At 40.8% G+C, this 15,855-nt stretch overlaps 2 protein-coding genes across 4 annotated transcripts in view; both read right to left on the bottom strand.

The window, feature by feature from the left end:
• The window catches only part of VCAM1 (vascular cell adhesion molecule 1), a 42,845-nt gene extending 29,574 nt beyond the window's left edge, over nt 1-13,271 (bottom strand). The window contains exons 1-3 of one of the 3 annotated variants that reach the window (XM_032118719.1): nt 7,232-13,271; nt 1,903-2,404; nt 1,343-1,449 (exon numbers count right to left, since the gene is read on the bottom strand). The gene's annotated coding sequence lies outside the window, so the exon portion shown is untranslated. Of the gene's footprint in view, nt 1-1,342; nt 1,450-1,902 lie in introns of all 3 variants that reach the window. The other 2 variants (XM_032118720.1, XM_032118721.1) reach the window with 2 other exon arrangements.
• A 101-nt stretch (nt 13,272-13,372) lies between these two features.
• GPR88 (G protein-coupled receptor 88) lies at nt 13,373-14,825 on the bottom strand. The gene has a single exon (XM_032118269.1). It carries the CDS (start codon nt 14,441-14,443, stop codon nt 13,373-13,375), a length of 1,071 nt encoding a protein of 356 aa, XP_031974160.1. The 5' UTR covers nt 14,444-14,825.
• Between the last annotated feature and the right edge of the window lie 1,030 nt (nt 14,826-15,855).

Below are 15,855 nucleotides of genomic sequence, written 5' to 3'. Positions count from 1 at the left end.
ATTAGAATGTTGTGTATTTCTAAAGCACTCCTGGTATTTCCAAGAAACAATCTTCATTGTAATAAATAACTGTTGATTTATTCAGAGAAATTAACAACTTTAAGAAGTTTTAATGTTTTTCTGTACTGCTAGAAGACTCACAAGGCCCTAGGCATATTTCATAGGCCCTGCTTGGACTTTCTGTGAACAGTCACCAGTCAAAATTTAACTATCCTGATACTTTTAGTGTTTTTTAAATATATAGCCCTTATAATGCACTGTTTTGATGAACCATCTAGTGAATAAGTTCATCCAGGGTTAGTGAAGTAAAATAACCAGTTTCAATGTGTGATAAGCAGCTTAAAAATACATTATTTTTTAGAACTTATTTTTAAACATATTCACAGATTTAAAGTACATTAAATTTATTATGCTTTCTTCACCTATTACACTAAATCCAAAACACAGTCATGTTAGATTTCTTGCTGAGTGTGCCTATTTTATGGCTGTTGCTGCAATCCAAAATTAGTACTTTATTTAGTATCAGCACTTTCTTGAAAACAAATACAAAGTTGACAGTTATTTTTAAGAATGTGCTGCATCATACATTTAGAAAACACAAATAATGCCAGAAAACATGAAGGAGATGTACCTTATAGAGTGTCACAGGAAACAGAAATCTCACAGAACAAAAAGATCTTCCTATCACCAATAACTAGAATTTGGACTTGCTATTGTTTATTTAAAACATAGGGAAAACTCTGCTTCCTGTCACTATACATGCATTTTGCTCCGTATACAACATGACCCTTGACTTATAAGAGACATTAGAGAGCTTTTTGGCTTCCATTCAGTTTAGCCACTATAGACTAAACCTGCAGAAGGTTCAGCCAACATCCACACTACTCTAAAAGGATTTGACACATCATCAGAAAAAACAAAATATGAGTTTCCTTGAATTCTAGGGGGACAGCACTTGAATGGCAAAAAGAAAAAAAAAGAAAAGCACAGAAATATTGTCAGGTCAGACAGTCCTCCTCCTTGCTGCTGAAGCAGCACAAAGCAACACTCCCAGCTGTACAAATACTGTATCAGCCCTAAAGTATTTCTTAGGGTTTTGAAGGCTGAAACCTGCAGTCAGTTCTCCGAAGTCCAGAACCAAGTGGCAAACTGCATGGTACAGTCCCCACTAAGGGAAAAATGTGTGACTCCCAAAGAAATAAAATAATAAAAGAAATTAAAAAATTAAGGCTGGTTTTAAATAAGGCAGCAGGAATCCATGGTTAACTAAGGACGAGGCTCATGATCTGCCATGTCTTAATATAAGTTAGAAAAAAGGTAGTACTACCTGGATGATGCTCACCTTCCTGGGTAATCTATGGCATCTCTGTATTCCATGCAAATGCGCAGATCAGCACCAGGGGTTCTTTCTAAAAGGTGTTAACAGGAGCTATAGTTTTTCACATGTTGCTGATAGAAGAGAAAGATTTAGTAATTGGTTATAATTTCTTCTGAATCTTATTCCTAAATGCCACCACCTTTTTTGTGATGGAGGCCTATCACGGTTTCCATTTCTTGGAAAGCATCATTTTTCCCATTTAAACTTGAAGAATGTCCTTCTAGAATACTGATACTAAGCACAGGAGTTAAGAAGGACTCTTGAATCACCATATACACAATAAAGCAGGAGCTGGCAAATTCAGTGTATCTCGAAATGCGAGGAAGATGTAAAAAAAAAATTGCTGTGAAATTAATTTCTTTTATTAAATTATTTTTAAACAGACTGCCATGTTAAAAGTAACTGATTTTTTTGCTCTTTGCTAACCTAAAGGATATGTTTGCTGCTACTACTGGTTGTTTTAATAGCCTTCTACTAGGTTCTTCAAATCTGCAATCCCACTGCCCAAATTAGTATGCACCTACCTCTCTGCACACTTTTTACAAACTTTTGAACTTCCTCCACTGTGCCTCCTGTCCACAGATGATTCCTTCTCTTCTAGCCTCTCCTGAAGCTTTGATAAACTTCCTGTTTTCTTGACAGTGTTGACTATGTCCATTATCTCATTTTCACTTCCAAAGAGGTGTCTTGCTCTCTCTCCCATTCCTCCCGATCCCATTTTCTCCTCTTTGTTCCAACTCCTCTATTTGTTTTCCTGCTTGTTCCTGAACACTGTCCTTGTAGGATTGCAGTTCTATGAATTTACTTCAGTGACTTTCATATGCTGTCTTGCAAATGTGTAAGCATTAAAATTCTGTAATTACATTAAGCGTTTGAAGTCATCTTGCTCATCCTTTTTTGCAGGATTTGCAGAAGTTCTGCAAGTGTCTTCCTTGCAACTACTAACCTTGAAGATTTCCTAGCATTTTCAAAGTAGTTACATGCTCATCCATAGCTCTTACTGTCACATTAACGACATACTGAACTCTGAAAAAACAGTATGGTATTTTTTGGTTACCTTCTGCCATAAAATCCTACTAAATCTGTTATTTTTTGCATCTCTTTTGTGACAGATGCACACTTGTGTAACTTGTACAGCAATACCTTACCTCCAAAACAACAACTATTGAACTCCCGAAAAAAGAAAAAAGGACTCTTCCTTTAGCAAAAGACCTTGGTTCAAACATGGCATGCTGCAGTGCAGACCCTTCACTGCATAAGCAAATGATACAAACGAAAAAGCCGAGAGGCTGGCTTTACTACAGATGCAAAGTTGTTTGTCTGACTGGGTTCTATTTACTTTCAAATATTGAGACTTTAAAGTAAGTACAAAATAAGACCTCCCCAGACTTCCAATGCTCACAGATGTTTTTGTTTATTTGTTTTGTGTTTTAACAACTTCTACATTCTCTTAAGGAATTCTTAAGCTTAAACTGCCTACCTGTGCAGATTTTCAAAGATTCCAGATGTTTTTATTTGTTTTGTGTTTTAATAACTTTGACATTTTTCTAAGTAGTTCTTAAGCTTAAACTGCCTACTTGTGCTCTTAAATAGTAATTACTGGTTAGGTAAAGACTTTGGTTTGCCTTATAATTTTGATAAAAACTGTATTTATATATTCTTGTCTGACTTTCATTTCTGATAAAAATACAAATGGATTAATTACATATATTTGTTAACTAAAAAACAGTAAAAAGTAGAGATTAGGGAAATTGACATGTCATAGTGAAAATATATGTATATACAGACAACTTAGTGAATGTCTTACAATAACTACACTAGACATTTGCTTGAACAAAATGTATACTTTGGCAGTGTAGGTCCCTTTAGCTCTATCCTTAAAGTCATTAAAGGAAGGTTTAATGAGGGCTTCAGGGTGGATTATTTTTCCTCTTTAGTTTGCTGGACCAAATCAGATGAGCGTGTTGATTTCCTGTAATTGCAGACATGTGGTACATAGCTTATCTACTTCCATAAATAATAACATATATAAACAGAAATAGCTGAGCATATGTTTAAAAATCACAAATATGTTTAAGTTATGTTGAGGCAATGATGCATAAACTATTTCTCACAGCTTTTTCTGTGTAGGCAATCTTAAAACCATTTTACATCTGCATTCTTTTTCATGTCTACATGCTTAAGTCTGTTTGTATTATAAAATCCAAAAGGTAACTAATTTTATCAGCCTCTTCTCTCCCTAATTCCACTCCAAAAATTATGATCCTGGTTTTGCTGATGTTTATGGAATTCTAGAGGCTTTTTAGAGCAGATAACTTGCACAACTTCACCCTGTTCACCGGCAGCACATGATCCCTTTGGACCATAGTGCCATCTAGCTTCTCTTCTCCTGACCTCAGTAATTCCATGTGTGGACACAGTTGAGTGATGTAGCAAAAGTAGGGCCAGGGAACAACCACTAATAGAGCTGTCAAGTTATTTGACTATTTATCTAGACATACAGCTGAATTAGGGGAGCCTGACAATAAACCCCTCTTTGATAATACAAATGTGAGACAAAAGCATGTATTTTCCTTTAGAATAGGTCTTTTTGCTCCCCCTCAAAATGGGAAAATAAAGATCCTTACTGATGGTCTAGGCAAGCTACCAATGCCTTTGGAAAAGCTCTGGCACCATACCAATACTAATACACACTTCACAGGACAGCAAGGACAGCATGACTAAATCCTCTCACATTGCTGAAGGCATTTGTCTCTTACAGAAAAATCTCTGCTTTCAAATGAATAAAATTTGAAGAGACTTGGAAAATTCCTGGAGGTGCCTAGAAAGGAAAAATGCTAGAGAAAGTAACTTTCCCCTCACCCGATGTGGTGGGAGGGTAATGGACTTCCTTGTATACACATGGAATCTGAGATCCACTCAAAGATGCCTGGTTTTCATTTGTCTTTGCAATATATGCAGGACCTAACTATATGTAAGCATACCACAAATCCAGTCCCTTTAATGAGGGTATGACTTCAGAACAAGAGCTGCAGTAGTAGAACAGATAAAGTCTCTTCCAGGTCTGGGTCTGACTCACGTCTTTGGCAGCTTCTGGTGAGCCAGGACTCACAAGATTCAATCTAGTTTGCTTAGTCTTTCTTTCTAATTCACTGCTGTGCTCGTCACTACCAGGAGGGATAGGTATTTCCTGCTCTGTCCCATGAGTATGGTTTGTTCCTCCACTGGCACCATACAGGAACTTCTTACTACTGGAGTGCCAAGTAGTTAATGCTGTTAATGCCAAATAGGAAAACAGCTGAATCTTCAAACATTTACTTCAGAATGAGTATCAAGATAAAGATTTTTCATGAAATCCTACTAATCAACCAAACTTCTTAAATGATCAGGGTATATTAAGTCCTTAATACCTAAATAATTAACAAATTAATTGAGATTCCACTGGTCTTATTCCTTGAGTCTGTGAAGAGATGAGGATAAATCTGAACGATAAAGATAAGAAGATGAGGATAAATGACTGAACGTGTAAAGGTGGCATAAATGTGCAGCTTTTAGAGAGATGCAGTAGTTGTGGCCTTTTGCAATGGGCTTGTATGAGGGAGAACAACTCAGATCACTGGGTGGCCCCTGTAAGAGAGCAGCTGCAGCTGAGCAGCCTTCTTGTTCCTAAAGAGCTGACAGACACAGCGGTCTGCACTGTGACAGCATCCACCAGCACCAGACACCCTTGGTTAACAGCTACAGACAACCTTGGCAACACTGAATTTTTTCATGGACACTCTTGGCAAGAGCTTGTCCATAGATTATCTGAATAAAAGTATTTATTTAACAGGTACCTGTGCCAGCCTAAGAATGGCTGGCGCATAAACAACTTTGTACAATTCTGCTTGAAACCAAATACTGATGTCAAAATGTTACCAAATACACATGAAACAAGTCACCAACTTTGTTCCCAAAATCAATTAATAGAAAACAGTATTTCAATATAGTACTGCGTAAATGATGAGAATAAGAAACAAAAGAACACTTCAGTATTTCTACTGGTATCTCATTTACAGATATAAACGTGTATGGGCCATTCTACCCTGGTTAAGTTGATCACAATTACTTTCAAATTATAGATAAGAATAACATATAATCAGCTATTTTATTCATTAGGTTAACATAATATTTATAGTGTTAGATGTTACTAGATGAGATAATGGTTAGAATGCTCTTAGTTTTATGTGTAGTGGGTTTTTATTCTGAATTATTTGCTCCACAAGTTGAATTCACACAGATTCCTCAATATGCTTTTCCTGGAACATTTTTTACATTTGAGAAGAGACTGTTTTATACATTTGTACACTTATCAGACAATATTTTTTCTTTATAATTAAATGAAAATTGTCTCTGGAATCTAAAAGAAAATAGGCCAACTGTATTAATAAAATCTGAAGAAGATACCAGATAATGACTTAAATTTTTTTCTCAGAGTTCTGCCATACATTCTACAGAAATCAGACCTATTTTATCCTCTGGAAAGCCACACTCTCTCTGCCACCCACAACTTGCAGTCTTGTAAACATGTGTCTCCCAGGAGTCCTGATCTCCAGACCAGCTTCTGGGCTTTGGGGGTCACCAGCTTCTGCCATGACAGAGACCTTGGAAGGAGCAGCCAGAACACCCAGTGCATCATGTGCTCTACTGCAAAAGGGTATGGGCTCATCTACCACTCTGATATATGCTGCCAAACAAATTTTCACATGATTTCTCTGAGCAATAACTTCATTTTTGAAATATTCTTAAATTCCCAAACTCAGCCAAAGGGATGCTTGTCAAGGGACATGAAGTTCTGACAAGTTTTGTCTATCTCAAATGAAATAAAGCCATAGTTCAAAAGGCTACATATTACATAATTACATACACATGTATGTACATGTCAGTACATAATTCTTCTTGAATGTTAATAACTTAGTAACAAAATATCTTCCCCTCAACAATCTCAAAATGTATTTGTATTTGGGCTGATATCAAGCATGGGACACTATCATTTCAAGGATTTTTTTAGCATAGTATGACTACATTGCAGAAGGGACTATAATTATAATCTTGACATTACCATAACGACCGTGGTTGCTATCAGGTGACAGGTATTATATAGATAATCAGTAGACAGCAATATTTAATGATGCATGAGATAAAAGAAAATTAATTCATGCCTTTAATTCAGCTCAGAGCCATCATTTGTTAAATTTGCATGACTTTTCTAATCCTGTTCATATGTACATAACAGTTAACAATAAACAACAAAGAGCCAAGCAAGATATTTGCTGGGAAATCAGAGAGCTTATATTTACTCTTTATATACAATGTATAATTTTTGTGTTCCTATTTATCTCTATTTTTAATACAATATAGTTCTACTGCCTTGATTTAATTAGCATATGAAAAAAAACCTAGTAGCCACAGTGAAAGGTATAAAAAATGTCTTTGCTTGAAACCAAATAGAAGCAGTAGTGAGACTGGCTTTTTTTCTTTCCATATTGCAACCTACCAACTCTTTCATTTAATCTGTCTGAGAGAAATAATGCCATAAACTGAGAAAAACTAATCTAGAGCAAGGGGAGATGCTCGGTTGAATGAAAGAGGGACAATTATGTTCACTGAAGGAGCTAATATGGCTGAGCATTTCAAATCCTGCAAGATTTTATCACTACCTTTATAAAAAAGGATTAATTGAAAGAGATATTTTTATGGAAAAGGACGCTCCTGCAATGAAGCTATTCCAGTATGTGTAGATGGCCATGGGTGAAATGCAACAGAACACAAAGGAGTAATACTCAAACATAGATATGAAGAAGTACTACTCACATATCTTCACAACATTCCTGGTTACTAACTCTGTTCAAACCTTGGTGCTCCTGTCTCCACAGCGACAACACTGCTACAGCCATTTCACTGAACCTTAGAATGGAAGATGCAAAGTTTATAGAGAATCATAGAAACAGTGTTTAATGAAATGACATCAAAGTCAGGGTCAGAGGTTCTAGGCTGAGGAATTGGCTATCTCAGCACTATGGTACACAGAGGCAAGGCAGACAAAGGGGTCAGAAGAAAACAGAGGATATGGAACAAGCATGAAGCAAAGTTTGCAAAATGTTTTACAAAACCGACTATTTTTCAATTCATCATTTTTGTCTCTCAAGCTCTCCCTTTCACAGTTTTCTTCTGTTGCTAATGCTCACTTTGTTGCTTTGCAACTGACATTACACCTCCATCACATCATCAACTTCAGAACAGATCAGGGGGGATGCAGCTCTCACCTGAAGCATAGCTGTGCATTTAATTCTTCCCTGAGACTCTCACACAGCAGGTGAAGACAGCCTGAACACAAGGCATCTTTGGTCTTAAGGGGAGCTTTTCAATAACAGGTGCTCTGTTCCTGTTCTGTGTGCCTAGGTTGTTGAACCACCAGAGCTGATTCCGTCCAATAAGGATGAGACTTATTCTTCCTTCCTTTGCACTTCTTTAGTAATTAATACTAATTATGGTTTTCATCAGCTGTCAATTCTACAGCAGCAGAAAAACTTTGGAAGCAGAGGTGGATCTCACAGAAGTACAGAAAAAAAAGACATTTAAAGAATGATGAAAAATTTTGGCAGAGGCACATTTTTATTATTCGTTATTTCAACCCATTGTCTTACAAGAGGGTAAGTTCAGCCTGGTGAAGTCTGTGGTGCTACACAGCTCCCTTGATTGGCTTGAGCTCCCCTTCTAACTGGCAGTTTGCTTTCCTTCTGAACAACTCTCAAAAGCTTGGCTTTAAACTCATAACAAGTTTGATGTTTGGGGTTGCAGGTTAGACAACCTAGTTTTCCCTAAACACCAAACAGACAACCTTCCTGGAGTGGTTATTATGCCCCTTCAGAAACCCACAAAGCTACAGGCAAGAAGGCAGCCACAAGTGGTTTTTTCTCGGGATTGTTTCCAGCTCTTTAGTTTCATTAATATCCACCCAGACTTTTTGTAGGGCAGGCTCCAAAGGGACCCTTATCATATTGAACTCCTTGACAATAAACAGACAAGGTGGCCCACACTCTTAAAGCAGAGCTATTTTCCTGTAAAGTCACATTTTCCACACCAGAAGAGATTGTTAGATCACCATGTATGGTAATAGATTGAATACCTGCATAAAGGTGCATATTCTGTAATGATGTCACTTTTGCTAAGTTACTAATATTGAACTCTTAAACCACAAAGGTTTTTTTCTCCAGCCTTCAACCCATTTTTGGATTTTTTTTTCATATTACCTTTTTTTTTACACAGCCTTACTCAAATGCAAGTATCTGTACATATAGACACAGAATTTCTCCACTGCCCTACACAGGAAAAGCCCAACTTCAATACTTACTCATTCTTTAAACAGAAATTTATGTATGTGGGATTTGTCCATCATTTCTTTAGTCTTAGTTTACAATTGTCTCCCAAAACTTACACCGCTCGAGCAGTTGTGCCCTGATCAGCAGAATCAAGAACTTTTCCCTTAGTGAAGAAAATTACAGAAGATACTGAAGAAAGGGAAAGAGAAGGAAAGAAAATAGACTATTACCCTGGTAAAATGATGACAGTGCATGGGAAGGATTGACATAAAAGAGCAAAAAAAAAGTAGCTTTCTTAGAAGTTAAACAGTCACGAGAAAAGCTATTTTCGCTGCCATTTGAGAAAGGGACTTCTGAATTTAAAGAATATTGCAATAATCTAGTTATGTGATTTAAGATGAAATAGAAAGCTAAAGTATATGTTGTCACTTTTTTCTTTAATGAAATGCTACACTTAAATGTCTTCATTTGAAAATAATCTGTATGTGGGTTTTTTTAAAAATAGCATCAACTTGGTAGTTAGAAAAAAAAGGTTCACAGTGTGCTTATGGCTGACTGAATCTGGAGGTTAGCTAAGATATTATCTCTGCTTGTCAGTCCAGTACTGCTGCTGAATGCAGTCTCCACAAGAATGCTGACGCAACTCACACCTTTAGTCTTTTTTGATTTCAGAGTTTAAAGAAAATTTGCTGGTGTATGGAATGCTTTGTTAAAGGAAGAAATTGAGAATACAATTGCATGTTTTTATTTATTAAGAAAAGCATAGAATTCTATTTCCTCACATATAAAGAATCAAAGAATCTGAGATGGGTAATTTTATCATAATCCCAGGCCTCTTCTGGCTTCCAGATTTTTCTCTGTGTTCTCTCTCAGGATCAAACTATTAGTGCCCCTGTCCTGCCATCTTCATCTCCCCTTGTCATGATTTCCCAGCTTCACTTTGCTGCCTGTACTTTTTTACAGACCTTTATTGAGGGCAATGATTGCCCAGTTTTGGTGGAGACTCCTACTGTTGTAGCTACCTAATTCTGCAAAGCCGCTCTTTATAACGGCCTTTTATAACTATTGTAAATCAAGGGTAACTTCAAAAGATTGAATCCAAACTATAACTTCAGGAACACCCTCTACAAGCAATTTTCACAAATAACCCATGCCTTACGGTGTTATTTTGAGGCATCACAATTTTACTTTCAAAAAGCAGATTCCCATATATTTCTGCATGGGCAATCCACAAACTGAGTGGCAGATTTATTTGGGCCATAATACACCAAATGGCACTTTCCAAGCACATCAGTGCAACTGGCCACAATTCATCCAGCCTATTACTATCTCCTACATGCTCCTGTTTCCAGAAGCCCTGAGAAAATAGCAAAGGAATAGGCAACTATTGCACATGAGCAATGTGGCTGATCTGCACTACTGTATCACTACTGCAACATAAATTCAACGTTTTAATGAGCTCACACCTCCCATCTAATGCACATGAAGCCAGCTAATACATGTCAATGCAAGCCAGTCTAGGAAGGGCAGCTTTAGGCCACGCTCAGACAACTTGCTTGGCACAACACCAGAGAAAAGGAGCAACTCAGTTCAACAAAACCTCATTAGAATTGCTGACAGGATTTTCCATCATCTTCACTTACACCTCTTGAAATACTGTTTGGTTGAGACATTTTAAAGGACAATTGGCAACATATCCCTTGTGTCTGTAAATTAGTTGTTTGAGCATGACAGAAATTCACATCGAAAAAAAGTCACCATTAAACTAGCAGAGGACACGTATAAATCATCTGTAAAAGTAAAGCATAGAATGACAAAAACTGAGAATGAGATCCATTTTCTTAACCAAGAAGCAGTACCACAGAGCCAGGAGAACTTAAGCCAAGCCAAGCTTCCATTGCAATTTACCATGGAGTATTTACAATGTGGAAATACAATGATTATGGCTGTAGAACAAGGCATACAGGACTTTTCAGAGCAGTAATTTCTCAGAGAAACTGATCTTGAGACAAATACTCTTTCTTAATTACTTTAAATTAATTTTTTTTCTGCGTAATGCTATTTAGGTCACCTGAGTATATTGAAACAGTCAAAGATTTACAGTCAGATGTAATTACATCAAAATTTCCAAGGGATTTCCAGTTGTTTTCTGGAATTGATGCATAGCATAAGGATAGCGGTCTGGAGTTTTGTACATCATAGCATTTTTATACATGTTTGCATTTAAAATGTAGTCTATATAAAATACAGGCATTTCAGATTTAACTTGCATGCTATTTTACAAGGGAAGAAGCCCAGAAGTTCCAGTTATCTGATGGTTTGGACATTGAATTCTGAAACCTGTTATTGCTTTAATTCCAGACTAACGTGTTCCATAGCCAAAAACAGGGGAGAGGAGTTGTCTAAGTTTTTATTTTAGAGTTTGGGGGTTTTTTTTTTGCTTATGGGCCCAATATTGAACTTTACCAAGTGTCTTGAGTTCTTCTAGCCATGGTGGGAGGTGGCAATATACATTCTTCTGTGGGTTCCAGCCTAAGGATTATTTTATAGTTGAACAGGGTCTTACCCTCAGGTGGCCCTTGGTTGAGCTTTATTTTGGAAGTGAACCAGAATATTCTCCAATATTGGGATAGGTGAGGTTGAAACAGTTTTTCTTCTCCATTTGCTACACAAAGAAAGCTAAAGCACAGCCACTGCGATTAGGATGAGCTATTACAACAAGGATATAGTGGCTCCTTCACTCTCCAAGATATGTGCACAGTGTTAATAAAATAAATCTTGCATATCTTCTATGTTCAATATTTCCTTACAGGCCCTCCCTATCATTCTGATGCTGTCACTCAGAACACTGTCTCCAAGATGAAGGAACAAGTTTTCTGTAAGCCTCAGGCTCTACAAAACTTCTCTTACTTTTCCACAGGTCCTTGCAAGTGGCTAAAGCTGTTTTCAAGATGTTAATACATTTTCAGGATATCAATTAAAAATCCTTTTGAGGCCTTCGTTCCTTGTGTTTTTCAAATCCTGACCTTAATAAGTATCTCTTCCGTGATGATGGAGATTTTTTTTATGGAGGGAAACAGTATTGGCATGGGGCTTTTAGACACATCACTGTATCACAGATACCTAACAGGTCCCAGTCATGGGAAAAAATTAAATTATTCCCTTTCTCTTAAAGCATTTTCTGTGGAAACTCAAACCCCATCAAGTAAAGCGAGCAAAGTGTGTAGGGCACCATAAAATATGGCCAAAGGGCCTTTTATGTTATTACCCATCACACAAGTCTTTTCCTTGTTCTTATCCCACCATTAAAATATCTTCCTGAGAGCTGCTAAGTTTGTGTCGCCCAGTGCAACAAACTCTTGTTGTGACAAAGTTTCCTATGTTCCCATGAGTCCATTCTTCTCAAGACAGCACAATTTAGGTGATACTGCTTGCAGATGCCCATGGATTCAGAAAACAACCACCTTCTTCCAGTCGTTTGTGTCAAAAGGCAAACACAGCACTAAGTATCATCACCATGAGAACAAGAGCAACCGTGTTGTCAAAGAAGAAGGAGGAAGTCAAGCAAAAGAGAAGGAAATACAAGGATTTAAAGACCATTCCTGAGAGGAATGGGCCTTCAGCACTCACCACCGCAGTTTTGGTGCGAGGAGCTGTCTCCTTTCCAAATGCCGCACAGAATCTGTCATTTTGTATCTGGCAGAGGCTGTGAAATCATACTTCTGCAATAATATATTTAAGAGAAGCACAACAAACTGGTAACTGAACAGGTGACAAGGTTAGATGGACAATACCAGTCTTCATATTGCATTGTATTTTATTGAGTACCCATGGGCAGAGGCCTTTGTTAAAACAGGCCTTAAAGAGCTTTCAAAACAAAATATCCAAACCAGATCACCACAAAGCTGCATATGCTTTTGTTTTTAACAGTTTCCATAGATAGCATCATCCTGAAGTTTGTCAGAGAAAGCTGAAGGAGGGTCTTGTATGGAGCACAGAGATCAGGTATGCTGGGGGAAAGGAAGCAGCTCCCGGTGTCTGTGTGTGAGTGTGTGTGTAATGAGACACCTGCCAGTTCTTCACAAATGAACCTTGTGTTCAGGGAGCTCACTTCAAAGAACTACTTTAAATGCTGAAAGAATTACATCGATTTTATAAAAACAAACTTGCAGTACGTCTCAAAAAGAGCTGTCTATGTGCCTGTCTCATACCGAAATCTTTAGAGCATAACAACAGTTACGTGCGTTGCCATATTTACCGGTTATCCCAGATTCCTAAATCCACCGCTTTGGCTGGAGTCCTGGCCGGCTCCCGGGGGTGGACAGCAGCCGTGCCGGGAGCGGGGCTGAGGGCGCGGGCGGGAGATCCCACCCCAGTGTCCGTCCCTGTGCCTTGGGAAAGCACCCGGTGCTGCCCAGCTGTGCGGTGGAAGAGGGAGCGAGCAAGAAGTGCATGGGGTCAGAAAGGAGCAACAGGACAATGTGCAGAGGAAGAAGCGCTACCGGGGCGGGGGCCGAGGCCGCTCGGCTGCCCGGCGGGCGGTGACCGCCGGCGGAGATAGCGAAGCGGCCTCAGGGGCCGCGCCCGTTCCCGCGCGCGCGGCCGCCGCGGTCCTTGGCGCTGCCCCGGCCCCTCAGAGCGGCGCGGCCGCGGCGCTGGCGCTGCTCCCCGTGCCCCGGCGCCGCGGCAGCTGCGGGCAGGGCGGGGCGGCGGCGGGGCCCGCGGCGGCGGCGGCGGGGCGCGGAGCGGCGGCCGGGCCCTCGCCGCGGGGCAGGACGGAGCGGGCCGCGCGGCGGAACTCCTCGCTGCGCCACGTGTAGAGCAGCGGGTTGAGGGCCGAGAGCGAGCAGAGCAGCAGCCAGCTGGCGGCCTGCAGCGCCGGCGGCGCCGGGCGCAGGAAGAAGCCCAGGAGGCTCACCCAGACCAGGGGCTGGGTGCCCAGCAGGAACACGCAGCAGAGCAGCAGGACGGAGACGCTGCTGAGGCGGCGCTGGGCGCGGCGAGGCGGCGGCGGCGCGGCGGGGAAGGGCAGCTGGTGCAGCAGGTGGAAATTGAGGACGCTGACCCGCTTGGCGCTGCCCCGCACCCGCCGCACGATGCCGAGGTAGCAGTGGAGCAGCAGCGCAGTCTGGCCCAGCACGGCCAGGGCGAGGAGCAGGGCGGTGTAGCGAGAGCTGCCGTCCGACTGGGCAGAGCCCAGGGTCCAGAGCCCGGGCAGCAGCGGGACCGGGAGCAGGGCGAGGGCCCAGGAGAGCCCGATCATGCAGCCCGTGTGCCTCCGCTGGTAGAGGGCCTGGTACACGCTGGGCAGCTTGGTGATGAGCACGTACCTGTTGAAAGCCACCAGCAGGTGCGAGGCCAGGGAGACGGTGAGGCCGAGGCCCAGGAGCCCCCCTCGGAGCAGCCGGTACTCCGCCGAGCGAAGGGAGGAGGAATTGGGGGGCAGCAGCCCCAGCACGGCCTCCTGGGGCATCCACAGGGCGCACACGCTCAGGTCTGCCGCACAGCCGTTCACGATGAAGGCATTGCTGGTTGTCTGCAGCTTCTTGAAGGAAAAGACTAAATAGATGACCATCACATTGGATAAAGTCCCTGAGATAGCTAAGACTGCGTAGAGCAGCGACAGAAAGATGCGGGTCCCGGAGGAGTCCTCCCAGAGCAGCAGCAGAGGCGAGCTAGCACTCCAGGAAGAGGCGTTGGGCATCTCGCTGAATGCAGCTCAGTTTTGACTTTGCCCTGTAAATCCCATCCTTGTCTGGGTCAGAAGTTCTGCTGCAGGAGTCCTCACCAAGCACACGGGAGGCTGTGCTGCTGAGGAACTCTAAGGCAGGTTTCAGTCATACAAGCTGCAAGGTCCAGAAAATGCTGTTTGCAAGTAACGATCCAAAGAACAGCAGTGTCCAAGGCAGGTATGCAGCAAGAGATTCTACAGATTGTAGCTGGTGAAGGTGGGTCCATAGGGAGGCAAATGGCTGTTGGCAGACCAGAGCACGACTGAGGTTTCTGTAGCTGTGAAAACAGCAAAAGCAGCAGCACCTTGCAATCCGCAGCAGAAACGGCAGCAACTGATACAAAGCTTTGCAGTTTCTCCTGTGCCACAGTACGTACACTGTATATCATTCCAGGAAGATTCAGCCCTTCCACTCTTCATGAATTATTCAGCAGATTTTCAACTTGTTAAATCAAGAAGAAAAAAAAAAGAAAAAGCCAAACCCTATCACGCTCCAGAAATACTCCAACTACACAGTCTGACTCTTTTCTCCCTGCCTTACCAGTGTTCTGGGTCTAACCCACTTACACAACTTTCAGTTGAAGAAAGGTTTTAAACCAGTGTCAGTCACTTCTGTCTGAAATACAGTCTATATACTGTAGAAATCCCTCTGCTGGATACTCACTTTTTAACAGTTTTTTTTCTGATCTTATTTTTGTTAAGAGAAAGCTCAGTATGCTTCTGCAATCTTAGTTAGAACTGGTCTATAATAACAATATCCTTTCTGAATGAAAATTTTCAAACACAATAAATAGACCAATCCTTGTAAGACAGTACGTATTTGAGGAAGCTGGTTCTCGATCTGAACATTTTACATCTCTTCATAAACCTCTCAGCCTGTCTCAACTCACAGGAAATCCTGCATTGCCGACCTGCCAGAGGTGAACACTGGTGTTGGTGAGGACACAGGTAACACAGAATTGGTGTAGTATTTAAAATGGTCTCACTCCAAAATCAGTTCCTGCAGAGATGAACAACAGCTCCTGAGGTGGACTAAAAACTGGCTGAAGGGTAGGCATTAACAATCCATTCCCAGATGGAGAATAATTAGTCATGGGATTCTCCCAGGAACTCTACCCTGCTTTACTCAAACAGGGACAAAATGTTAACTGTCCTTACCTGGACAAGACTTAATAAGAAACTCAGTAAAAGAACTTACATTTACTTTGAAAAGCTTTTCAGATATGGAATGCTGGTTAATTTTGTGATGAGTTTAAGGAAAAAAGCTGCTTTTACAGGTAGGTTAGATACAGGCTACAAAAGCAGGAGATCACAGCTCATAATATTATCTGTACCAAAGACCTTCGTAAAGCATTTTTAGATACTGTTAAAACCCTTGATGCTAA

This window comes from Corvus moneduloides, chromosome 9 (genome assembly GCF_009650955.1).
Source record: "Corvus moneduloides isolate bCorMon1 chromosome 9, bCorMon1.pri, whole genome shotgun sequence".
Classification (NCBI taxonomy): domain Eukaryota; kingdom Metazoa; phylum Chordata; class Aves; order Passeriformes; family Corvidae; genus Corvus; species Corvus moneduloides.
Note: the sequence above shows the minus strand (reverse complement) of the source record. Positions and strands in the feature narration are given on the sequence as shown.

Bases quoted from the DNA above. Each gene is read 5' to 3' on its own strand.
- GPR88 (XM_032118269.1), bottom strand. From the start codon at position 14,443: ATGCCCAACGCCTCTTCCTGGAGTGCTAGCTCGCCTCTGCTGCTGCTC.